Raw genomic sequence first — 27191 nt, 5'->3', positions numbered from 1 at the left:
AATAAGCAATCAGAAGAAACAGCAAAGGAAAGTGAGAGCAAATAAAAGAAAACACATGGAGAATAAATGAGCAAGCAAGGACAGAGATGGAGCAAACACCTGCTGAGAACAAAGAGAGGAATGTAAGGCTGCCCCAGCCACAAAAAGTAAAACAAGACAGTGCTAAAGACAAAGGGAAAGCGGAACAAAAATAGCACCAAAACAGAAAACATAGCAAGGGGCAACGCGGCAACACACCTTTGCACCAAAATTCATCCCTCCCTCAGCCAGAGCTGCCCCTGTTCTACCCCTAAGGCTGTGGAGGCTCCTGCTTGGCCCTGGGCGCCTGGCTGGGCAGGTGGGCACGGGACAGGGCAGGGCTGGGCTCGGACCCAGCCAGCTCCCCAAACGGACCCACTGCTGGCCAAGGCTGAGCCCAGCAGCGGAGCTGGTGGTGCCTCTGTGATAACGTAACTAAGGAGGTGTAAAAAACTCTGCGTGGCAGCTTTGAGAGAGAGGAGCGAGAAACAGTGAGTGAAGCAGCCCTGCGGGCAGCGAGGTCGGTGAAGGAGGAGGGCAGAGGAGCTCTGGGTGCTGGGGCAGAGGTTCCTGCAGCCCGTGCAGGACAGGAACCCAGGGCAGAGACCCACCCACGCGGCAGCCGGGAGGACCCCACACCACCTGGGTATGGCCTGAAGGAAGCCGCAGCCGGTTTTTGTTTCTCACCATCCTACTCCATTTTTAACCAGCATAAAAATGAAATCTTCCTTCCCCAAGTCGAGTCTGTTTTGCCTGTGGCAGTCATTGCAGCGATCTCCCTGTCTTTAACTCCACCCACGGGCTCTTCTGTCTGATCTCCCCTCAGCCCTGCTGCAGAGGGGAGAGGGACAGCGGCTGGGTGGGCGTCTCACAGCCAGCCAAGGTGCCCCCCCAGGCTCAGCATTTCTGCAGCCTCAGGAAGCTCCTGCCCGTGCCACTGGCACGTGGGGAGGTTCCGCTCCATCCCCCGCGTGGGCACTCACTGCTGGGGAGCTTCCCCAGGATGAGGTCCCGAGCACGGTTTCGGAGCCCAGGGAAATAACCCTGCCTCCTCGGAGGGGGCCTACAAGGCTCAGAGGATGCTCGTGGTTGCCGTTCTGCTCTCAAAATGCCAGAAGTTGTTACCAGTTTACTGCTGGGTGCCAATTCCGCAGCTCTGCACAGCAAATCACCTTGTCCCCACTCTGCTGTTATTTTCCTCCCGGCTGTGATTTTTGAAGAGCACAATAAGAAATTAGTTCCTGCACGGGTTCTTGCCTAACTATGAAATACTTGCCTATAACAATAAAACCTAGAATTACAATAGCCAGGAAATACATTTGGAGAGCTATTACCCATCACGTCTCGGAGCCACCAGATGGGAATAAAATAAGAAACTCCTCCTCTGGAAGGCTCTATGGCTTATACAATCTTTCTTCCTGCCATTTTGTCTTCTGCTAGAGGAAGAACGCTTGACACAGCGGACTGGGGTAGCTGCTCTAGGCAGCAATTCCTGCATGCCTTCAGAATAAATATTGAGCACTTCAGGTGATACCAGAGCTAATGCCCGGTGTTATTTTCCCAAAGAACAGTGCTGCCTCCTGCTGAGCACACACAGCCTGCAGGTATTTTTGGCACCTCCAAGTGTGACCCAAAGCACCCGGGCCAAAGTCTCAGCTGGGGCCCCTGAGAGCTGCACCCAGTGAGATATCGCTGGGTACTGATCGCGGTGATCCCCAGGGGATGGGACATGTTAACCTGCTCGCTCTCACCAAGGTGTCCTGGGTAAGTGGAGACTGCTGAGCTTGGATTTCGAGCTTGTAATTTCTGCCGTGTCATTTTGTTTTAATGTGGTGCTAGAAGGACGCCATCACTTTGTTTCTAAGCAAAACGCTCAGCTGAGATCCTGCTCCCACCAACGATGACTTGGCTGCAAACCTGAATGACCTGAGCAGCTTCATGGGCCTCAGCGTGACGCCTGGCTCCTGCGTGTAGGAAGAGTCACAGCCATTAATAATATAGGACTTCTCTGATTTATATGCACAGCGGAACTGTTGTATGATTCCAAGAATGACCTCCTCCAGAAACACAGGATCACCCCCACTAGGAGGCCTTGGCCTTTCAGTAAATACACAGAGGAGCTCAGTACCACACCTTTCTGTCACTTGGCTGATGGGGATTCAAGGGTTTATGTCCCTAAACATGGCACTAACTTTTTCCAATACTTAGGGACCATCTGCAGGTAGTATTGGTTTACCACAACAGAAAACTCCCCTTAATACTTCATCCTAACATCCTTAGAAAGCCAGCTGAGATTCCCAGTGGTCACATTTGCTTTCCCCACTCCCCAACTTAAAGCAAGACAGTTTCTCATCTGCAAAGGTTGTGCAGATTTCAAAATGCCTGATTTCACCCTGCACAGTGCTTAACTCTGTACCCATTAGCATGGATGAGTGCCCCAATAGCTCGGTGGCCAAGCAGAGGCTTTGCTATTGGGAATCCACAAGTTAAACCTTTGACTTTGAAATGACAGCAGTTTAACTTCATTTGAGGGATTAGAGGGAACTTTTTGCAAGTTTGGCTCTCTGCCCAGCACAAAGGTCCTGCTAAGGGGATCTAAGGAGCAAAGGTTTGTTCTTGACTTCTATCTGCTGGAAGGCACATGGATCATGCAATTCTATAACCTGGGCCTTTTCTTCTAGAAAGCCTTGAGCATGCAAAATGCACGCAACACAAACACAGGTTTTGTACCATCCATCTTGAGTCATCCTTCAGGAGGGGTGATGGAGCTTTATTTAGCACACTTTGCAGAAACAAGCTCAGGGCTGGAGGCCACACTTACCTGGACTCATGCTAACAGCCTGCTGTGTCCTCAGCTCTGGTGGGAGAGCTGCTGCTTTTATCACAAAAAATGCCTTTATTATAGGGTGCACACACAGACATACCTCGCTGCTATGTAGGCATGTAACTACCCGTACCTCGCTGTCCTTATCTGGGAACCACATCACCAGCTGACCTGTGGTTCAGGACAATATGGATGCAAAAACTGGGTCTAAGGAGTGCCCCAAGCTTCAGGTTACTTTTAGAAACATCCCGCCTGGGTACATTTGCAAGCGATGCTGTTCTACCACGTAACGTCTCTTTTCAGCTTCTTGAATGTAATTGCATTATCTTGGTGAGTGGCAGCCGGCACGGATGGATGAAACGGAAGGTTAATCTGCATTGGCCATCTCTCTTGATTTCTCCTTCGTTTCCATTTCTTTTTAAAATGGAAGTTCCATTAAAACAGCAGCACTTTTCTATTAAATAAGTAACAGAGAAGAATGACTGCCTCTGTATCTCATCAACAGTGAATCTTTTTAAAATCACTCGAGAGGCAAGGCTCAAATCATATATTTAATAAGAACCACTTTGATATCACTTTTTAAAGCAATTAACATATTATTAGAGATAAGCGCAAGATGCAACATTTAGATCCAGATTCCTAAGACAGATTTCTAAGGTTTAGGAGGGTGCAGACCTCAGGTCATTGCCTCAGCAATCATCTCTGCATGTCACAAGCCAATGTAAGAACAGAACTTCACTTACACGGACACAGCAGATAAAATTCTCCATTTGAATCCTGATTTTACTCATGCCACTGCTTTTCAGTCATTTTAAAGCGCTCTATGTACAGCAGTGAGAACAGGCAAACCACCTCAAAAAGGTTTCTGCCCCAGCTGAGGTCCTGGAGCAGTGTTCATCTCCACCATCCCCTTCCTTTTGGGTACTCAGGCATTTGCTTTCTTTATGGTGCACAAAGGAAATGCATCTTTGAATTTTTTCATCAAAGAGCCCATCACCACTGGGATCACCATCACCAGGTCGGTTTGTGCCACCTGGGACAAGCTCACAGGAGCATGGACATCACCTCCAACAAACGCCACCACGCAGCTGGAGATGCACCCTGCGGCTGCCAGGGGCTGCCAGCTCCGGAGCAGAGCCACGCGGCTGTCCTGAAGTGACTGCAGCCAACGATCCGCTGTGTTTCATAGAGCCAAGCCCCCTGCCTGGTGGCTGAAGCCAGTCCTGCAAATTACAGAGCCGAGGTGCAGCCACACATTGCTTTCTGCTGACGGGGACGGGGACAGATCCAGCAGCTGAAGCAGATGGACGGCTGAGGGCAGTGACACCTTGTCCCACCACGATTAGATCTGACAAAGCCCATCTGCTGGCGCCCTGAGCACTGGCAGGACTAGAGCTGAGCCAAGAACCATGAATGATAACACAGGCAACATCCAAAGGCTTTTGGGTTGTTTTTTCCCAAAACACACAGGCTTTTCCCAACACTAAACAATGTGTGGCTCCCACTGATGACTGACAGCAAACTGATTGCTCAATTAAAGGGCATTTTACCATTTTGGCCATTAGCTGTGAAGTCTCAAATCCCCCAGACTTTCCTGGAGTCCACTTCATTAGCAAACTGCTTTTCTTAGAAAGAAGCAACAAATGCAAGGGGAAATACATCATGCATCTAAAGACATTGTGATCGTGTCGTTTTTGTAAGTGCTAAAATTTATTACACAAGAGATGATGCAACAGCGAGTAAGAGAGCAAAATTCTACATTGACTCCCTACTTTGCAATTCAGGACAACTAAGAGGTTTTACTTCATTAAGGAAGGCAAGGGAAAAAATCAGAGACAACTCCAATGGATGAGGGAGTCTTGTCACACGTAAGTGAACAATCAGTCTTATGTGATGCTCATTGCTGTAGAAGGAACAATGAAATATATCTGTTTCTGTTCAATAAATTACTAAAACATCAGTTATAAACCTGCTGCATGGCATGGAAAATTAAACTCATTAAACACCCAGGTAGCTTTATCCTGATGCAAATGGAAGACAGGCATGAGTGCTCTGCAGCAAACAACTCTGTGCACATCCCATCTTTGGGAACATATTTACATGTACATCTCATATATTAATATATTTTAGTGCACCCTAGCCAGAGGGCAACCAGAAAGAGTATTATTCTGTGAGAAGGACAGGAGATGGGCTGGCTTCCCCTCTCCACTGAGCAAAGCCTGCATCCACCCATTAGTCCAGCATCTATGTGAAACAACTTTGCAAGATGTTTCCCTTTTCCAGTTTCCAGTTAGCCAGACACCAGGACCCCAAACCAATGGTCTCCCACAGTGGCTGGGTAGATTTGGTAGCCAAGATTACTGTGGGTCAAAAAAAGCAGGTGAGATCACCCCATCATATTAAGAAGCCTCAAGTGACTCCAAGGTCAGGAATTTCAGCCAAGCTGCCATTTCTTGGTCTCTTGCCCTCCCTCTCCCTTACATCTCCATCACCCATGAAGGACTGCAGAAACATGCAGGGTTTGGGGTGGACCTTGGCCATAGCTACACACCGACCAGGCCTCAGGACAGGTGTGCTCGAGCCTCAGGAAGAAAATTGCACCGCTACAAAGTTAAGGAGACCACTGCTACTGATATCTTCATTCAGAGCAAGGATGCCTTGAAGACGAGCCCCATAGCCTCCATGGGAGGGAAGCCTGAGCAGGACTTTCTCATGTTACCTCCCCTCAGCCTGTTGCACACATCAGTGCACCCATCCCAAAAGCAGAAAAAAAAAAAAAAGGGGGGGGGGGGATAGAAGGGGGGTCCCCAAGGGGCTAGTGCTATGCCAGCAGCTCCACCAGGGGGACAAGACAGACCTGCAGCTCTCCAGGTCCCCAGCTGGCCAACAGCTTGCTGTGCAATGCTTGGGCTGCCACAGGGCATGTCGCACCAGGCATGCATCTGACCGACCCCAAAACTGGCAGGCAGCCGCCTGTGGGGAAAAATTCTGAGGTCTTTCCACAGGGAACCCATTCGGGGTCTCCGTAAATGGAGGGGCCGGGGCTGGTTTGGCAAGCAGCATCACTTGGGCGATGCAGAGGGGACAACAGGAGGTCAGTATTTTCATTCGACAGAATTTTGTGTAATGACATCTGTGATTAAGGATTGGAAAGATCAGTGGGATCTACCGGGGCGTCTCTGAGAGCTTCACTTCTCCCAGACTCAAGAAAAGGGCTGCTAGATGTAGGGGCAAGAAAGGAAAAAGAGAGAGAGGACCTAGTGAAACACCACATCATTCAACGCAGCTTGTCTGGGGCTTGGCCACATTTTCCTCTCACAAGCAAGCAAGTTTTCGTGCTTGCCATGCAGATATACGCAGGGTGTCTTGACTCTGACCATGGTGCAAACCTAGCTGGCCCTTTGGGAGAGCTTGGAGTCATCTGGGAAAGCAACATTTCCCTGTCAGTAAAATGCTCACAAGACTACATGAGCTTATTACACTTATTCCAGCAGAAATAAGTGGTACCTTTTAGAGTGCTCGCCAGAAGAAAATAGCAGTTCTGACCCAATTTCACACAGTTGGAATCAGCTGCGGGAGACTAATATACAATAAAAATAAAGACACAAATGCCCATTTCCCCCATGTCCTCTCCTAATAACATGAATAAAGCTCTGTTTTGATATTTTGTCCTTTCCAAAGGAGTCCAGTCAGATCAGTCCAAGTCAGCTGTGTTTCAGGTGAGACTCCTCGGAGTTTTCCACCCTTTACTTGATGAAATTTTTAATTGTCCACCTTTGTCCTGTGCAGCTGCGAAGAATCAGATCGATGCCAGCCATTCCTCTGTTCTCCACTTCCAAGCAGCGCCCCGTTCCCTTGTTCAAGATGGCACCATTCTAAAATTACAGACATGGAGAAAATAGTTAAAAAATTAAAGACGTGGGACTGCCTGTGAAGCAAGCCAGGACCATGCACTGCAGGGGAGAGGCTGTGTCCTCGTGCGTGGCTGGAAAGTGCACCGCACTTAGTGGGGCAGTAATGCAATTCAAGCAATAACATAATTTCTAAAATAATCAATGGGATTGAACGGAGCAACCTTTATCACTGACAGCACTGATCCCTAGCACAGCAGTAACCAAAAGACATCTGTAACCTTTAAATAGCATGACTGCATCCTGTGTGTTAGGAAGGTGTGACACTTCCATGGGCTGTATAACTCTCTGCTTTGGGACAGAAATAGTGTGTGCTTTCATGTATTTCACCATTGGTTATCTGTAAGAAACAAAGAAATCTGGAAGTCATACATAGGGCAGGTTACATATACCTGAGTGACAGTAAAGGAAATTTCTACTGGAATTATTTGTCTGCTGATACTGCCCCTGCCCCTGATCCCTCTTAACCTTTTGCCTCTGTCCCAGGACCTGGCATCTGCTGTCACACACGACATTTCGTCTTCATCCCCTGCTGTCCCATGCTGAAGACACCATGCCACAGCCATGGCTTGGGAAAAGAGAGGGGCAGCATTGATGGCAGGCCCATAACAAACCTGGATGAAATTCCAGCGCTTATGGAGGCTGCTCTTGACCTTTTCGCAGTCGAGGAGCTGAGGGAAGCGGCTTTTCACATTATCCACCAGGCAGCGGGTGTCGGGCAGAAGAGTCGTGGTCCCGAGGGCGCCGAGATGAAGGAACCCCTCCTTGGTGTAGCGTGCAAGCTGGGGACAGGGACGGAGGGGAAAAAGACCATCAGTATCTTTGGAGTATCATTAAAGTGACGCAGGAGCGGACAACCAGGCAGAGCCCCAGGAAAAAACAGTGAGGATGGTGAACAGGGAAAGAACCAACAAGAGGGGAAAAAGAATACGCCTTTTTCCAGCCTTTTTCTCCTGATGTTGTTTATTTTGCAGATGCAGGTGAGGAGCCAGGGCACACAGAAAAGAAAATAATGACTCCAAGACACAAACCCATCACAGGGCAGCCTCTCCCAGGCTTGAACACTCCGTGGGTTGGGGCAATGCATGACTTCCCCTGGTTTTTGGTCGGAGCCAGCTGGCTCGGTGGGGCACGCTGGCCCAGCTCATGGCGCCTCACGCTCTTGGCAAGCCAGCCTTGCTTTGGCCCACAAACGATGCCGCTGGTGTGTCTGGCGCAGCCCTCCAGCAACTCCACCAGCAGCCGGGCAGCAACACCAGCCAAAGGCCAATATACAACTGGCCCCGGTCCCTGAGGACACAAGCCCAGAACCTCCCCCATGGCTCAGCATTGAAGCAAAGTCTGAGTCCTGCACCTGACCGCTGCAATCCTGCCGGCATCAAACCGCCGTCACCCGCCGGCAGCCGCACTGCTCCACGGATCCATCCCAGGGAGCAGCGAGAGGCGACAAGGACACCGGGGACTGCTGCCGGGGCGGGCAGCACGCAGCACACAGCTGGCACCGCCGCACACAAAGAGCTCCCACAGTCCCACTGTTTAAGGAATCCCACCAAAATATTTCCCTAAACATATTTAAATTCAGGAGTGAAAGGAGATGAATGACAGCGGCCTGCCTTTTATGGTTCAGGGGAAAGATATACACAGCTGCTTATTTAAATTATGAATCAATCTATTATCTAGCAGACAAATGAGGAGTATTCAGCACGTTAATTAACTGAGCATATCTGTGACCCAGATGCTTAAAAAGAGACAGTAAATCACACTGGGAGTTCGGGTTATCTCTGTTAAAATAATTAAACACTGAAAATCAAGTTAAAACAATGTACAGGGGTCTGAGTTGAGCTAGCAACAGCAGATACAGTTATGGTGCCTGAATCTCATTTTGCCTTCCCTCTGCGCGCTGGTTTGTAGGGACAGTGGTGCCAGAGCCTCTGACTGCCCCCCACCCCCCCACTGCCCCTCTGCCTTGCGTTTTGCTCTCAGCTGCTGGCAGATTTGCACTTTTAGCCAACGTGTTGCCAATCAAAACAAGACCTCTGCTACTTTACAGCTCACGGAGGCCCGTTTGCCAGCAGTATCCATCCCCAGATGGGGATTCAGCTGCAGTATGGTTGCAGAGGGCAGCACACACACATGCTTGCATGGCAGCCCACACAGCCCAGCGCTGCCCCCATCCCATCCCCTGGTGCAGTATCTGCTCTTCTGCCCCCCAAATCCCTTTGCAAAATGGTGCACAGGAGTGCATGTCTCTGGCTTTACAGCAATCCCAACTGCTGTGCTGGAGCAGCAGGGCTGGAAAGGAGCACAGCCTGCAGAGCTTAGCACCATAACCATCACCTCCTCCTCCTCCTCTTCCTCCCAGCCTTGCCACCATCTGCCCCGGATGCATGGTGCCCGAGCACAGGACAGGGATCCTGGTCACCTCCACACTCAGCTCACATGGCACCACGATCCCAGCAAGGGAGCTTCCCTGTGCACGAGGCAGGAGCAACCTGAGAATGACTTCCTGGGAATCTCCAGCTCAGCTTGAAAGGCTCAAATTCACATTATTTGTTTTTATCGGTTTGATGTTTCCATGAGCCAAGCCTCAAATGAGGTAGTGTTCTCATGTTGTCAAACGACAACGTTTTTAGCCACACAATTCATTTGAATTAGTATTTGAGCACCAACCCAGAGGATGAGGCCACTTGCCTTGCGAAAAGAGAGAGGCATGTAAATGAAAAGAGAAACAAAAAAAAAAACAACCCACCCCAAGACTTCTCCTTGACAAACAGAAATATCTTCTAGAGGTCCCAAATGGACAGCACGTTACCCTTCCTTCTCCTGTTTCTGAAACGTTTCCTACCATGTCCAAAATTAGTGTGCTAGACACTTTTTTTTTTTTAATGGAGTTTGGCAGTTTGTCTTCAGAAAGTTGGCCTCCTGCCCACAAGGCAACACGATTTCTGCTCTTCCATGTTATCGCCTAATGTGCTGGGAAAAAATAAGTAGAGCAAAAATCAAATCTTTCCCGAGGAAGGCAAAGGGGCAGGGGCTGCAGGGAGACTAAACGGGCTGAAAAACAAACACGGGTATTATGAAAAATGCATCAAGTGCATCTATTAGATGTGTCATCTACTAGGTATAATAGCCAGATAAAGAAAGCCCCGAACACGTCTGGATCCAGCGCACTGTCACACACTGGATCCAGCCCAGCCCTCCTCAGTACTTCAAAACTGAGAGTGATGATTTCCCAAAAAAAAACGTCTAACTCATAAGTGTAAGCTCCAAGACGCATTTGCAGGAATCTTGCCTTTGATGTCTTAACTCTTCTTTCATTATTTCGCTCCTCTCCAGAGCAAGCCCGCTGCAGCAGCTGGGGGTCCCAACCCCAAACCAAAGCAGGGGGTGAAGAACTCAGGCAAAGGGGTGGCAAAGCACTGATCCTGCTACCACTGTGTCTTGGGTCTTTCTTGAACGGAAAAAGGGAAGATAACACACAGCAGAGGCTGACATATGAGATGGCCCCACTGGCTGCTCTGAGGAGCTAACCAGCTTTTTCTGCCCACAAAGATATGGGAAGTGTCACATCACCATGCTGACGAACATCTTATAGAGTAGCTCTAGACAGCTCATCACTTGCATAAGACCTGAGCCTTATTTAGAAACTGAAGTTGCCAGACAAATGCTTTATAATATCAATAAATTACGTGTGCCATTGCCATTAAAGTCTTCCGAGCAGTTGCACCAATTCACCATCTCAACAACTCAGTGGCTCAAGCAAACCTCCCTGCTTCAATGCAGCTGGCGCAGCCCCAGGCAAGCAGTGAGAATTTGTTCTTCAGCTACATATGAAAGCTGAACGAGCGAGGGCTACTCCGTTCTGCCTGATCGACACTGCAGGTGCTCATAGCGATATCCAGGGTAACACAGCTCCTTGGCTCAAGGCGGTACATGAAGGACCGTGGGCAGGATTTCAGTAAGCTCCTTCCAAGCTGCTCTGCACTGTGTTTGCGAGTCTCAGCAACATAACCCAACTGTGTAAATCCTGCCCTCTTGCCCAGGAGCACACCCGATCCACCCGGCACCACCTGAAAAGTCTTGGCTCTTCTCTGCTCCTCTTCATCCTCACAGCTCCTCCTGGAGGCACCAGGAAGGCTCTTCCACCAAAGGTTCACCTGTTGGACCACACTGGTTTTCTCCTCTCAAATGCCTTGCAAGGACTGCCCATCCCATTCCCAGGTCGGGCACCCTGAAAATGCCACCTCCGTCAGCAAGTGTTGGAACAAGGCTACTCCCTTGGAGACCCCAAGGCTGCTTTGTAGTCACCAATGATTTCCTCACACGGTCATCACAGTGCTTAAAGGTAGCAGAAGTGTGTCTTTTTATGAAGTAAATGATTTCTTTGATGAAGAAGGAGGTTTTGCCTACGGGTTTTCCAGTGACAGTAAGTTAAGGATAGTCCACATCGTGTAACCAGTAAGAACCAGTGGTATTTCATGCAAAAAACCCATGTTTTCCTGGCTTTGTGGAAAGGCAAATCACTGAAATGATCCAACTTTAAATTCTGCTCTACTTGCCCTAAAACATTACACACCTAACCTTTTAAGTGATCTACACCTCTTTGCCTGTTAGGCAGTGTCAGCCTCAAGGACACAGACCAAGCAAAGCACCTGAAGGAGTTACTCAGCCTAGCACAGGGCACAAGACAAAACAGACTGACCAAGAGGACAGACCAGAGAAAAACAGCTTGAAAATGCTAACTAGCTAGCCATTTAAAAGTGGTCAATCTTGAGGTCTTGAAACCTTTGATCTGTGTAAGTAGCCCACGGCCACATCCCCAGAGAGAAACACAGATTCATACCTACAGCATCTTCCAAACACATTTCCAGGTTTAGGCTATAAAAAGGCAGGTTTCGATCTCTAATTGAGTTACTGGATCCTAAAAAAAGGGGGGATTGAACGCTAAAAATGAGGCCCTGGAACCTGAGAACAAGGATTTGTGCCATCACAATGGGGGTCTGGAATTAAAAAAAAAAAAAAAAAAAAGAGGCTTTGGACTTTGAAATGAGGCTCTGGGCCCTACATTTTGTTGCTGCACTCATGCCCCGTGAATCACTCAGGCTGATCTCCCATCAACAAACCTGCACCACCAATACATCTTCTTTGATTATTGTTTCTGGCTGGCTGTGTCTCAGGGATGGTAGAAAGTTAATTAGACGTCTTAGCACCTGGGAAATAAAAGCCTCGATGACCTTCATTGACTCTATTGGAAAATAATTTAGGGTTGTTTAGCTTCCTTTCTGCAGTGAGCAATCTTCAATTAGCAACTTTTTTATTTTCTCCTTAGCCCAATTTCATCTGATGTGCTGTTCTGTCACCCTTGACAACGCAGTGTCCCGGATGAACTCAGTATTGACAGTTTTGTCCCCAGGTTCTGATGCTTAAATGGGCAAAACATATTTTATCCTATAATTAAATGAAATGCTCTGTTGAGTGAACATTATCTTAAGTTTTATAGTATTACAGTACTTTCTATCATGTTAATATATCACCATCGTTCTGTCACTCCAGTGAAGTATTACTATATTATTAGTGTGATACATCATTACAGCCAGGTGTTTTCATGATGTATCACTTAAAAGATGAAGCCATCAGGAAAAAAAATCTAGGAGCACGTTCAATATAATTACAGGATAAAAGGATACTTCATCTTGAAATCTGATAATGATTTGACCTGGAAGTGAATGAAAACAGGGAGATTGGGAAGGTAAAGGGAAAATAAACAGAAGAAAAACCCAGAAATTTCCCCCAGTGATAGATGTTACAATAAAGGTGTTGTGAGAAAAAGCCAGGTTCTCAGACACATTCAGCACTAGGTACGGGATCCATTGCACCTAACTGCAACCATCCATATGCTACGTACTTAGCCTGAACTGATTATCAGTCATCAGCAGAGTGAGCAGAAATTCAAGATATAATGTAAGCTGCCCTGATTTGAATGGAAAAACTCTCTCCCCAAAGAGTCAAGTGCCCTCCCTCTCTGCCTCAGGCTGCTCATCCACAGGCATACCATAGCCACAGTGGACAGGATCACGGTGTGGGGATGGACAGCTTACAAAAAGTGAAGGTTTCTACTGAAATCACAACATTATTCAGTGGCAGGGAACAGGAGTGGTGACACCACTGTCCTTGCATTGTAAAAATGCCAGCAGAGAGCATACACACTTACCCTCACTAGCTGAGCCAACAAACCTGCTCCTCAATTGGGAAACATTTAAGTGTGGATGTGACGGGCCGCAGCACCAAAGAGAGAAGGGAGACTGCAAGCCACTGCCTGAACGCAGGCACCACCCCGCATGCTAAAAACCCAACAGGAATTGCAAGTCCTTGCGGTTTTTATATATATACATATATCTATATATATTCAGTAACTGAGCTATTTGAACAAAGTGTTTACATCACCTCTGATTATATTCCCGGTAATAAATTACAACTCGCAGCCCATTAATTAAATTGTAGTAATGAAAGTCCAATTTCTTTTGTGCCGCACCTGTGTTTTTACAAAAGGCTGATTTCAAAGCTTCTGCACTCACTGATAGCTACTTTTAAAAAGCGTTTTCAAGGAGTTAAACTAATTGCATGTATCGTGAAACAAAAGAACTGCCAAGAACTGGTTCTCAGCTGGAGAGGGAAGAGATGACGCGGAGATGGAAGACCAGGAAGAAAAACCTGCGCTGAGCTTGCACAACAGGTGAGCTGAAGGGAACCCAGAGCACTGCGGTGCTTTATTTCAGAACACCAGGTTGGAAGAGAAAACATTGTTAAGTTTAGTCACAAATCATCTGCTTTTAGTCATTCATCTTAAAGTCCAGGGTTAGCAAGCAATGTCAGACTAATTCAGTTTCTCATATTATAATGCACTTAGAGGCTTAAGCTTCCATCCAGAAAGTCTAACAGGCAGTTTGTGCCATTTAAGAAAAAATTGTGTGCGTTTAAGCAACAGCTAGGTTATATTTAGCAGTGACTTGATCAACCACAGATGACTGATCTCTGTTTAAAGGCAAGGATAAATCAAAGTGAGATTTGTCTCTACCCCGAAGGAGTCCCATGGCCCCTTCCTCAGCTCAGGTGGTTCCTGAAGTCTGCAGTTCAGGCTGAGGTGTGCTTTGGAATTACTTACGCCTGGTGAACCTGGAAAGCTGATGATGATTTTATTGTGAGAATGGGTTCTTTACACATTCCTGTCACTTGAAGCTGTACATTTTCTAGCTAAAAATGACCCTCCTTGAGCACGCTGGACCCCCAAATACTCACTAAGGCTGTCAGAACTACCATACCCTGCAGCTCTAAGTCCCCACTCAGCTCCATCTCAGTCTACAACGCACTCTCCTGCCTATGTCAGCAGAAGGGTAATGCTAACGTTATTTTGCAGGTGGAGATTTAGACAAAAACCCCGCTACCTTGCCACCTTGTGAAGACCTCCTCCCATGTACGGGTTGCACAAGCACTGTGAAGGAGCCAGACTTACCATCTGCAATGGCCAATGAAAGTTCTGTTTTCAAGACTGAGTTGACGTATTCACACGGGTATTCGGTATTTGGGTATTCAAAGAGAAAACAAAACAACCAACACGCATATACAAGATGGCCTACAACCCATAATGGGTTAGAATTCAGAAGGAGCCAGTGAACAGGTCACAGCAGCTTCTGTTTCAGCTGGAAAAATCTGATCCTTATATGAAATTTGCTCAATAAATTATCCCAGATATATTGGGAAACTCTACTTCCCAGCAGGGAATTATCTTCCTCTCCCTGCTCTTCCTTCTGATTTATGGGAGAAAATTTTATAGGCAGTGTTTTATTATGCAAATACCTGCAGGCATTTAATTGGGTGGTCTTGATTATGTTCTATTTCCACAGTTCTGGTCTTAATGAATGCAAATGTAGTGCTAAGCTTTCTTTTGCAACTCTGTGAAGGAAACTGGTTTTCCTCTCCCAGCCTGCATGGAGACCAAAGTGACCCAGAGCAGAGGTGCTGGGCAGGCTTACGGAGCCCTTGGGATCAGGAGTTCAACCACTGCTCTTGAGCATTTTTATATAGTTTGTGCACTTTTGGGACACACTGCAGGTCTGATGCAGCATCTTACCTTTAAGGGCATAGAAAATCTGTCAAACAGTTTATCAGCAAGCTGGATTTGAGTCTTTACTCATTGCTGTGTCACCTCCTGTGCTGCTTCATTGCAGCAGTTCGCTGTCACACAACAACTTCAACAGGATTTAGGTGCTCACAACGCGTTAGACATGCCTATAGAGCTGATCTCAGCCTAAACCCTCAGTCATCTGCCAGCACAGACAGCTCTGGTTTGGGGTTGTGATGTTAAAAGAAGATGTTGGAAGGCCTGGCCAATGTTAGACTAACATACACCACGATACTGAGCTAGCAAAGGGTGGAATGACAAACTGGGGCTATCTGATTGAAGAACATAACCCATAAAGTGCAGATACCAGGATCCATGTCTTGCCAGGGCAAGCTTTCGCTAAAACATGCCAAGGCAGATGTTCTCCTGCAAATAAATAGAAAACTCTGTCTATGCCTTAAATATACCCAGCTCAGCATCCTGGCACAACTGGGATGGGTTTGTCTCACCTAACCTCACCCAAATCCACGTTCAGCTTCCTGTGTAAAACTCGTCCTCTTGGCAACGGAGAGCAACTGGCAGGACCCATCTCACCATGTGAAGCGTCCTGGCTCTGCTCCTGTGGCACACCTCACCTTCTTTCAAGAGAATGCGGATGATGGCTTCTGCCTAGAAACTCAGTGATCAGACAGCTTTTCAGGTACAGTTTTGCACGAGTTTCTAAGCAGATCAGTAGATGATCAGTACAAATGTGGCTGATCCAGAGAAGGCAGCTGGCAAGTGTTTCCCAGCTTAGTAGTGAGCACGGACTTACCAATGGAAGAAAAGCAATGGAAGAAACTGCCTTGTCACAGAGGACTTTGTCCCGTTTCCACCCATTGCCAGTAGTCACTGGGCAAGCACAGAGACTGCAGAGCCTGTTACCTGCAAACTCCCCACCTCGGCTACATTTCCAGTATAGATAGCCACAGCATTTACATGGGAAATGCAAACAAAAGCAGGAGGCTGAGGTCAGATACACTTGTTATATTCTGGTGATAACCAACCAGGGTCTCACTGGGTAGAGATGAAGTGCTGGAAGAACAAGTGCTGCTACACTGTGGCTATAGGGAGGCCAGGCAATATTTTGGCAATGAAGAAAAACAAAATCACATCCTTATTCTTGTAAAAAAACGTGTATCATAAGACAGCCACTCTGCTTCCAGACTAAAACGAGACTTGTTGTATTTTCTCCTTAAAGACTGGAGGGGATAAGGGCATTATACTAGGGGATCTGCGTGTCAAGAAGACGGCCAGTAGGCATACAGAAAGAAAAACATGACGGAAATCATATGATTTAGGCAAAATACTGAGGTGGGGATATGGGCAGAGATAAGAGGAAAAACAGACAAAAAAGTTTACATGGAAATGGTTGAGTTACACCTGGAGCCTGCAGATCCTGGAAGTCCAGCTCAGAGTCTGCTGTTGGCTTTACAGATACCAGCAGTGACAGAGAGAGCAGAGCACTCTGTTTTGTTCTATCTCTACAGCTATCGAACCAGCAGCATTCCCATGCTGCCTTCTTTTAAAACAATGTGAGAGATGCAACTATAAAATAGGCCAAATCAGTTCATAATCACTAACTTTGATTATTTGACACATCCACTAATCCTCCAAAAGATAAGAGATGTAGAGTGAATCTTGTAATCATGACCTTTTATCTAGAATGAGCTTGAAATTAGGTTAAGAAGCTTCTAGTTTGCTCCTAAGATTTTGGAGAGACAAAAGAAGTGCTAGAAAACTAACACTATAGTAAAGCCCAACCCAGCTGAAATAGCAAATTATCATCCCATCAAAAAGCACTGTTTGTTTTCTTTTCCCCGTCGGTACCTTTTTAGTCTGCTGGGTAAAAGAAAAGAAAAGTCTTAAAATGCTCTGCTTGTGTGTGCTCTGCTCTGTTCATTGGCCATTTGTTTTCAGCATTATTTACCCTTGTCTGGAAAATATTTTCAAATTACGCTTTTACTTGCAACTCTGCCATGATTATGGTAATCCAGAAAATAACTCTAAGAGTAGCTAGGAAAATGCATCTCTTTATCCTTATTTTTTTTTAAACAAGAAAGAAGCAGGGCCTTAAACATTTGAGAGCGAAGCCAACAGACACATTGCACATCCGTACTCTGTCCTCCGTCCATCCAGGCTCTGCCAGGTCCTGCCTGCTCCCAGCACATGCAGGCTCCTCACCTGCGGTCCCCAGCCGTGGCACGGGTACAATATTGCTGTGTGGTTCTCCTGCGGGCCCTGGTCAAGGCAAACATCCTTCGCTTTGTTGTTTCGAAGCTGTAAAAAAATAAATAGGGCATGTTTACATGTCTTCAGAGATAAGCTATGAATTGATATGCAGCAATGTCTGGCCATGGAAAGAGTACATGGTACTATATCACGAGCTATAATCAGGCAGAGAAAGGTTTAGCATGCCATATGTTTTCTTTAAATACAGGCCTAATGATGACTGCTTTTATATAATAATCACCATTCAAAGGAACCAACTTTCCTTGAACAGTTTCCTTTGTATTTGGTCATGTGTGGTGGTAACAAACATATTTTTAGATTGCTGTCAGCATGTTGCCAGCAGCCTGAAATCAATGCAGAATTGCTTGTATTCCATCAAAATGCCGAAGTGTTCAACAAGGCAGGATAAAGAAGTCCAGATAGCACAAGGAACCCCTTCAAATCATCAGAGAGATGCAGGAGGAGATGCAAAGCTGGCAAACCAGGTGGCTCAGTAGTCAAAGACACATTTTGGAGCAAGTACGAGAGTGCTGGACTCATGCTACAAACCCCACCACCAGGTCTGTGAAGGCAAAGATGCCCTCTCTCCAGTTTCCCCACACTGGGCAACTGTAATGAAATAATGCTTTTAAAATATTGCTTGTTTGGGGAGGTTAGCTTGAAGTCATTAAACAACTTCAACAAGAAAACTTTCTTAAAATTAATGCCCATCTGGGGTACTCAGGCTGTGCTTCAAAAAGCCTTCTTCAACTGCCACTATTCCGTGAGACCTACTACAACAGAGTATTATTAGTTCCCATAAATGCCTGTTTTTATATTCCTAGTACTGTCTCAAAGCCAATAGAGATTGAATTAAGTCTCCTTGCTTTATCTCATCCTTAAGCTGTTGTGACAAGGCACTGTATCCTACAGAGACCATGTAAGAAATTAGGCTGAGGTTAAGTCAAAGGGTTTTATAAAACAACTTTTTGTTAAAAATATACATTCTGCTGCATAATCCATGGACTCAATAGGTAATACAGATAATTTTGTGTCAATTCAGTAAATAAGGTATTAAAATATTTTACTACGTATGGTCTCCAAGATCAGAAATAGATCCCCAAAGAGGTTTTCACAAGAAACTGTGAGCAGATTTATAAACATCTATACAACTACACAGAAACAGGAAGGTTTGATTCACGCTCAACTCCTTTGAGGCTTTTTGTCATCAGAGCCTCACCAGCTGTAAAAATTACTAGTCACATCTAAGGAATGTACCAGCCGTAATTACCTCGCCATACGCGATGGTGTTGTTGTATCTTCTCATTTCTGGATAAACGTGGTCCAGATACCACTGGAAATTTTTACACTTCAAGCTCTTCCTCAAAGCTTTTCTCTCAGAGACATCCCCAATGTCAATACCTGGATTCTGAAAAACAGAGAGACATCATATCACTGAATGGTTCCTCTTTAAAATAAAAGATAAAATGAGTGCATTTCACTGGTGCTTGCTATCATTTCCAATCCACTTTAAAACTGCCAAAGGTTGAGTAACTCCACGCAGAAGCTGTGCCCTGGACTTTTGGCAGGCGTGTCCAAGACTGAAATTATCATCCAAGAAGCCTGACTCCAGAGAGTCAAAGTGGGGAGACGACACATACTTCCCTGCCAGGGTTTGAAGGCATTCTCACAATGGCCACCAGAATAAAGATGAAGGCACTTTGGTCATGGGAGGTAATTTAAAAAGAGAACCCAAAGGGAGAAAACAAGGAAGAGATTTTGCAGGAAATATGAGAAGCACAAGGTAGCAGAGGCAAGGCTTCCCAGTGATTCCCCCCAGCTTCGGAACAGTCTGGAAAAGATGGAATTTTTCAAAAGGAACAATGAATGAGGTATTTTTAAAAGATCTCACCTCCCACTGACATAGTGGAATTCCAGAAGAGTTTAACAGTAAATTTATATCAGGGTTTAAAAGATGGTCACATGCTAAATCTTGGGAAAGAAAATCCCTGTCATCGCACCAAGCACCAAAGCCCTTCCCCTACACGCCAAGGGTGTGAGACTCTTCCAAGAGGCAACTCAGAGGACAGAATGGTTACAAAGGTATAAAATCAGTCGAAAAAAAATTAACAAACGGGAAGGCTTAAGATTCAAATATAAGAGAATCAGATAGCTAAGAACAAAGGATAAAAATCACAGGAGAACAGAAGATGAGCCTGAACCTCAGAAAAGCCTCTTGACAATTTGGACAATTAGATGGTGAAACAGTCTCCCTGGAGACACAGAGGAACCCCACTGCTCAAGTTGATTTAAAAGCAGACAAAGCTGCACTATCTGTCCCGGGGAGAATAATTTTACAGGAGCCAGGAGCAGGGGCTGAAGAGAGCAGCTCCTCTTTAACCTTTTATTCCATTACAGAATTTGGGGAACTAATGCAGCAGACTGGTGAAGGAACGCAAAGGCACAAAGCAGCCACTTTTCCTTCTTCCTACAGGTGTCTGGGTTTCTACTCTATTTTAGCGCCTGCTCTTGTCTTTTCCAGTGATCATTAACTATAGCTGGGAAAGCAATTTTCCATTACAATGCTTGTAATGATCTTCTAATGAATTATTCACTCTGCTTTAGAGAAGACACCATTTTAATCCGTGACTGGTAGCTCACAGGTAAAAAATAAAAGTTGATTCAGTATAGATGGGTAGGACAGACTGAAATCTGAATAGGTGAGCTGGGATGTGAGGCTAAGCAGGAGCACAAATCAGTCAGCAACTGAAATATTCAGAGCATGGGGCTCGGCTTTGTTTTGTACATAATGGCATTGCAAAATAATTTGATGTATATTCATAACCCGCTGCACAATACCACCTGTCAAACAAGGCTTCTCTGAAATTAAATCTCAATTTTACTGATAAGACCTACATTAAAAAAAAAAGGAAAAATAGTTCTTAGGATAACTCAGACTGACCCACCTGCAGTGCTGATTTGTGTGATGCTGCCTTTTCAGAGGTGTAGGGGACCTGTGGCTCCATGCTGCGTGTGAATCCCTTTGTGCTGCATCCCAAAGCCTTTCCTGAGCAGGAGCAGGGTGCCTCGTGTCTCAACCTGAAGCAGTCTGGGCTTCGGGTCTGAATCCACGACAGCTTTCCAGCTCTACCCATGTGCACTGGGATCTTGCAGCCTGTTTTTAGGAGGGGCTCAAAAGCTCGCAGTCCTGCTCTCTCTGCTGGAGCAGCACCCAGCACACCCAGTGCCCTCCTGCCACTCACTGGGCAACCAGCATCTCCTTCCCTCTCCACTCATCTATTCCCCAACAACAAACTGATCCCGGCCTCTCCACCACCCCAGTACAACAAACCAGCAGCGCAGGCAGCTAGTCGGCCCTTCCCAGGTACCCGTTGTTCTCTAATGCAGTACAAAGTTGCAACTACCATGGCTCTAAATGCCAGGAAACCTCCCCAGATCTAACCTTTCCTCTAACAGCAGCAGCAGTTCATGTTTAATGCTTTCCAAAATGCCCTGAAGCACCGCGTTGCCAACTGGGGATGCTGCTGCAGCAGGATCAGGCCCAAAGTGGCTCTCAGCCAGGTTGGATCTGCAAGGTGTGACTATTTTGTGTTTATGTCTAGCACCAAAAGAGTGTCTGTAAATAACTGCTCACAAGGGGTCAGGCCACTCCTGGCATCATTTTTCCTTGCATATCTACAGCGCAGCCCGATGTTCATGCTAACATACACTACAAGGGGAATGAGCAGCATCAGGCTCTGCAGGGCACCCCAAATCCTCATCCCCCCATCACCTGGAGAGCATTACAGCTTCCCCCTGCCCACAGCCGCTTCTTCTCCTCCTGGCAGGCCCAGAGGCTGCAGACGGGGGCACTGACCCACCCTGGGGTGCTCCCAGAGCCCTAATGGCTGTGGTTTGAGCCAGGAGGCAGGACTTTGGGCTTCATGATTTAGACATAAAATGCACAAATACCAGTGGTAAGCAGAGGTTAAGTCCTCCTGGAGCTTAGAGATCTTTAGTGAGAAATGCAGGGAACCACCTAGAAAGATCTACGTGCAGGATCTGTCCCTTGGGCATGGTGAACCTTTCTCATTGGCCATGGTTTTCCAAAGATGCACCATGCTGCATCAAGGCAGGTTTTTTATGAAAAATAACATGACGATGATCTGATGATCTAGGAAAGTCTAAACATTTCTGTATGGAAATCAGTAAAACCACCAAAGTTACTCAGAAAGAGTGTTCTTCAATTACTTGCACAAACATGGTGCCGCTGGGAGGGAAGCTCTTTTTGCGAGCAACCAGCCTCTGATCCCTCACCTCTGAACATGGTTTCTACGGGCCGATGGCCTCACCTTTCGCAGTGCTGGGAGAACCTGAGTGTGCCTGCACATGGCATGGACCTGCCCAAGCCGGGGAACAACACTCAAGTACTAGCGATACCATCATTAATCGTCTGCCAACCTATTTTATAGACTCCATCTGCAGAGCAGCGTCATGACATAAACTTATGCTGTGTAAACACTCAATGGGGAGATAAACTCTGCAATACAGGCCTAACATTGAGAAACCAACATGACAGAGCTGATGTGAACCGTAAGTATACTATTTGAGTATACTCAAATTCTGCAGGTGTTGCAGCATCTTCATCAAAGCTGAGGGAGCTCTGCTGGCTTCCATGGCTAAGGATGTGACCCAGGGTATTTAAGGCTCTCCTTCACCCGGGGGCACCAAATGCTCTATAATTCAAGATTTTGACCCAGTGGAGCAAAAACTCAGAGAAGGGCGCAATGCCCGTACCTCCAGCGGCAAGTTCCATGCGATGTAGACATGGGACTTGTAGTCATCCATCCACACCTCGGCCACTCGCAGGGCATTGCGCTTGGTGTAGAAACCGATGTTGTTGTTGTAGGGCTTCTTCTTGCGCTCGATGTGAGCCACCCTGGAGCAGGGCAGGACCTCCATGCTGCCACCGCAGAGCCACACCTGCAACAGAACCAAACACCACTTCCATCAGCACAGGGCTCTCTGCAGAGGGTCCATTAATGAAAAAGAAAGAAGATTTTGTGGTTTCTACAGCATCCTGATGAGCGCAGAACATCGCATCGTCTGGCTGCAAGTGGAAACCCATGGCCAGGTTTGGCCTTGGCTCAACAGTGAGCCAGAGGGAGAAGTTAACCTGTACCCAGACAGAGCAAAGCACGCATTGATGTTGGTGGGATCAGGACTATATCCAACATGTGGTACTAATGCGTTGTAGGACTGGGTGCCGAGTTTACAGAGATGTTTCTGCTAAATAAAAAGGATTAGTGACTCGAACAGTTCAAACAATTGCAACATTTCCTTCTGCGGAAGGGATGACTCAGTGAAACATATGGCAGGGACAGATTTCTCCCACTTGAAAACATTTGTTCATTATTTTTCTTTCACATGCTGTTTAAAATTCCCTTAAATCACATTTTACAAGTTAATAAAATATTTTGAGATCTTCTTTTTCTCACACATGAAAGGAATTTGCAGAAAGACTCGCCATACCTGAATTCCTCGCTCCTTGTTTGTCTTCGCCAGTAAGTTATTTATTAGAAATTAAAGACCCGTAGCCAGGACACCAGGCACTGGGCAATCATTATAAATACATATGCCAGGCAGGCCTAATAATCCCAGTTTCGCCTATTTTACAGTCTGCTCTGCATTATACTTTTGCACAGTTGTTTTAACACCCAGCGTTTCTGGGATCTAGTCCAGGCTCACCACCTTTTATCCCATCTGTATTCCCTAAATTTTATCGACCCTGCTCTATACACTCTCCCAGCACCGCAAGGAGCATCCAAGGCCTTTCCTGCCTTACAAAAAAAAAAAATATAATAATAATAAAAAAATTCACCCCATTTGCCTCATAGGGGTCAAAAAAGGGCCCAAGGAGAGCAGCATCATGCTGGCATTTGGCATTTTGGCCCAAATCTAGCAATGGATGAGCCATGCTACGCCCAAACCCATTGTTTGCACCTTCCCATCCTAATGACATCCAAATGACACATATATCAATTAAATTACATTAGAAAGGCTTAATTAGTTAACTACTATATCAACTGCTCTTTTAAATCTAAGAAATGGCTGCTTTAGCACACCAAGTGCTTGGCACATGCACCTCCAGGCACCGGTGACACAGTAACAGGCAGCACAGCAGGTAAATGTCTTTTCTTGCGATAATCCGGACATTCACGCTGCTATCGCTTGGATTACTGCAGAACACAGGGGCCCACATCATAAAATCTGGGCCCCTTTTTATTACCTGGTGCACTGACATGTAACAAAAACCCTCCGGTCTTACCCCAGTTCTGCTGTTTGACCATTCCAAAGACTTTACACACAATTTTGGAGCACCTCTGGAGCAAAGTCATATATATATTTTAAAGGAATAGTCCCAAGGCAATATTTTGACAGAAACCATCCACGTTCCTTGCCTGGTCAGTTCTTCAGTTTCTCAGTGGCCGGGTGAAGCAGGAGCATCGAGCCCTGCCTGTGGTGGTCACAAAGCTGCTGCCTTCATCCATAACGCTGCATAAAGCTGTCAGTCCTGGGAGATATCCAGCACCACCCAGTTTTGTAGTCTGGGGGATTTGTAAGATTCTCTCATGATTTGAGAGCAAAATAATTATTCTAAAAACTTTAAAACCATCATGTAGTTATAATGCCATTTTCCAGCAAGCTTGCTTCTGGTAGTAAGGGTGCAGTATTGCCTTTTTGTGTTTTATTTAAATAATTCACATGGTTTTATGCTAGACAGCTTTCCCAGATTTCTGGAATGTCTGTACAAACGATCTTGAAATGCGCATATTGCAATAAACTGAGAGAGAGTTGGGCTTTGTGAAAACAGCATTGATTATATAAGTATCAACAAGCCAGTTCCAGAGAGATCAATAAAAAATTAATTCAAAAAAGGCACTTATGCGAGGAAAGACCGTACTTCTATTATCTCCTAAATAAATCCTATATTGTCATTATAAAGAAAAATATCTAACTGCTTCTACAAGGCTTTTATAACCTTTCTGCTGGCAACAACAGGAGCAAAGAGAACATGGGAATGTTCCCTGGGGAGTGGCTGAGTCACCCTGGCATCGATGCCCCACCGAGCAGAGGAGCGAGCTGTGGATCAGGAAGATGTCGCTTGCTCCCAGGTGGCCTGGCAGTGATGTCTTGTTCCTGTGGACATGCAGAACCCCACATGGACAGGTCTGCAGGGACAGCAATGCGGGAGACATGCATGGGCACAGAGCAAGAGGTGCCCTGGCCCTACAAGCTCAGTGTGATGCTTTATCCTTGCAACAACCACAGCCGTGGAGCAGTAAAAGGCACCAAGAAATGCCCCAGACCTTGATCTCTGGGCTCCGATGCAAAAGGAACTGCGAGACACTGTGACCAAAAGGTCCCAGTGGGCTCTCCACCCCGCCGGCAGGGCTGGAGGCCATTGCCTCGCATCTCAGCCACTGGTGGCCATGTGCCATGGGCAAGGGCCAGGAGCTCTCCTTTGGCACACAGACCCTCAGGGCAGGTTTATTTGTGTTGTTGTCTGTCCTATTCATAGCAAATAAACCTGCGATCCCTTAGGATACTCTGTTTACTGCAACTAACAGCTATAACTGGGCCATCAGTCCGGCATGGGTGTGTGTTTTTTGGATAATTTCTTGAGAATTGTCTGTTTCTTAGAAGATGGGTAATCAAGAGAAGTAAAATATTGAGACCTATGAGAAAAATAAGTTATTGTAAAATTAATTCATGTTTAGCCTCTTTAATGTAGCAGAATCTTTTATATTGCTTGCTACAAAGGAACAAATTGCAATCAAATCAATTCAAAAATATGCATAGATAGCATGTAAAGGCATGCTTAAAGACTCAAGATAGAGTATGTAACAGCAGGTTAAATATGATGAGCAAGTCACAAGTTTCCCCTTGTTTTCTGACATTCAAATTTCAACACAACTATTAGCTTGCGATTCATCCACCCGTAAAGAGACACAGGATTAAAAATAGAAGCGTTCCCCTCCAGTAAATGACAGTGACTCAGTAACTTCTCCATCAGTCTACACACAGGAGTAATCGAATGTGCAGAGAGACGCCTGCTTTTATAAATAACCAGTTAACACTAAATTCTGGTAAAGAAGTCCCAGAGAAACAAACAGAAAACAAATCCATCACCCAGAGATCTTCGATGTGTTTTACAAAAAGCTGTTGGGTAAAACACTTGCAATTACTCCCCAAGCAAAGTGTCACTGTTGTAAGAATTCAGTGTGGAAAACCGGCAATTCTCAAGCTGTGAAATTTCCGACTGCGGCTTGAAATGGCACCAGCCATCGACTTTCTAGAAGCATTTGCACATGTGGGAGGCAACCCCTGGGTTAGCATGAGGTTGCATCGCCTTGCTCTCACTGGGGCAGCCAGCTTTGCTTTCTAGTCACCCTCTGGGAGCCCGAAGGTGTCACTGGTGTGTGAAAGCGTTCACCAAAGAGCCGGCATCACGCTGACCTGCACCACGGGTAACCAGACTGGGGAGCAGATGTGGCACACAGCAGTGCAGCAGTAGGGCTTCTAGGTGGGTCCAGGAGCTTCTCCTGTGCAGGTGCACCTGCACGTTGGCAGTGCTAAGTTAGTGGCTGGACTTGATGATCTCAGATGTCCTTTGCAACCAAAATGCTTCTACGATTCTAAGTTGGTGCGAGCACGCAGTACACAGCCACATCAACAGCATCCCGTTCCCCCAGCTCCCAGGCAAGGCACCAGCATCTCCTCTGCCATCGGCCTGCAGGCCTCCACTGGCAAAATCAGAGCTGTTTTCATGTTGCTCATGCAGAACTTCATGTGTCTTCATCCCTAACGATGGCCAGGCCACCAGTAACCGCAGCGGCTGGGGGCATCCCGGGGCTCCAAGGAGACCAGGTCTGCAGGCAAGCCCAGGGAGGAGCACCAGGCATCCTCCGCTGTTACTGCACTCCTGGTACGGGAGGGAGAACAGGACACTGCCCACAAAACACAGCATACAGATGGTCCCTTGTGCGTGTAATAGAGACAGCAGGAAAATCCCAATTTCACTTGACCAGCTCATTCCAGCAACCACAGAAACAATTTCCCAAGTAGGAAGCAGTTAAGAACAATTACTGTTCATGGTCCCCTTTGCCCTCAAAAATACACTGCAGCTATCAATTTGCTTTGCTCCTGCCTGCCACAGGCAGCAATTACTCTTGAGGGGCGTTATTTAAACAAAAGGACTTGTGAGACTCTGCCTACCATCGACGGAGCCAGACAGGTGGAAAAAGGTGCCACAGATGAGCTTCACTGCCCAGGAGGGTACCAAAAGCCCGTCCTGTACTACACTGGGCTCAGGACATCGTCTGTCCTCCCCAGCAGGGCTAGAAATGTGTGTCCCACCTTGGGGTTCACAGTGCTGGTGCAATTAGAAAACCTTGCTCTCCTTCTCAGCCTGCTGCAATCAGTACTTGATATGCCATGGTGCCCACCAGCAGGGAAGCAGAAAATAAAATCCTTAAGAATATTTTTATCATAAAATACTGACAAAGGGGCAACTTCCCCTGGGATGTGAGAACAAGTTGTACATTGCACTTCTTCTCCTATGGCCAAAAGCAGTACCAAGGAATTCAGGCTCACCATTTGTTTGTTGTTGGTTTTTTTTTTTTTTTTTTTTTCACTGAAAGCTGATAGCAGAAAAAGAGAAGGACTTCTGCAACATCAGGGGCAAAATTAGGATCCTGCCCCTTCCAGCCTATGGAGCATCGGGACCACCTCCTGCCCCAGTGCAGCACTTCCTCCTCTCAAACATCAGCAACCCATAAGAAAAACCATCTCACTGCCTGGGTGGCTTCTTATATAATGCTGTGCGTCCTCCTCACCCCTGGGATATCATTAATAATAATCATAACAAAAAGTAAGAAGGGACGGCAGCTATCTTGGGTCCTGAACGCAGCGTTTGAGCTGGAGCTCGGCGTGGTTTCCACAATGAGCACTGACAGCTCCCATTACAGGATCCTGACTTTTGTTGCTTATAACTTTGCCAAATTTT

At 46.4% G+C, this 27191-nt stretch overlaps 1 protein-coding gene across 2 annotated transcripts in view; it reads right to left on the bottom strand.

The window, feature by feature from the left end:
• Positions 1-3380: 3380 nt before the first annotated feature.
• The window catches only part of GALNT17 (polypeptide N-acetylgalactosaminyltransferase 17), a 208435-nt gene continuing 184624 nt past the window's right edge, over positions 3381-27191 (bottom strand). Inside the window, exons 7-11 of one of the 2 annotated variants that reach the window (XM_080562704.1) lie at positions 21920-22105; positions 18414-18551; positions 17096-17191; positions 7368-7535; positions 3381-6717 (exon numbers count right to left, since the gene is read on the bottom strand). In XM_080562704.1, coding sequence (XP_080418830.1) covers positions 6589-6717; positions 7368-7535; positions 17096-17191; positions 18414-18551; positions 21920-22105 — 717 coding nt within the window. In that variant the 3' untranslated portion in view covers positions 3381-6588. The remainder of the gene's footprint in view (positions 6718-7367; positions 7536-17095; positions 17192-18413; positions 18552-21919; positions 22106-27191) is intronic. The other variant, XM_080562705.1, reaches the window with a different exon arrangement.

This window comes from Anser brachyrhynchus, assembly GCF_964034855.1.
Source record: "Anser brachyrhynchus genome assembly, chromosome: 20".
In the NCBI taxonomy this organism is placed as follows: domain Eukaryota; kingdom Metazoa; phylum Chordata; class Aves; order Anseriformes; family Anatidae; genus Anser; species Anser brachyrhynchus.
The sequence above is the reverse complement of the archived record's forward strand: the minus strand, read 5'-3'. Positions and strand labels throughout refer to the sequence as shown.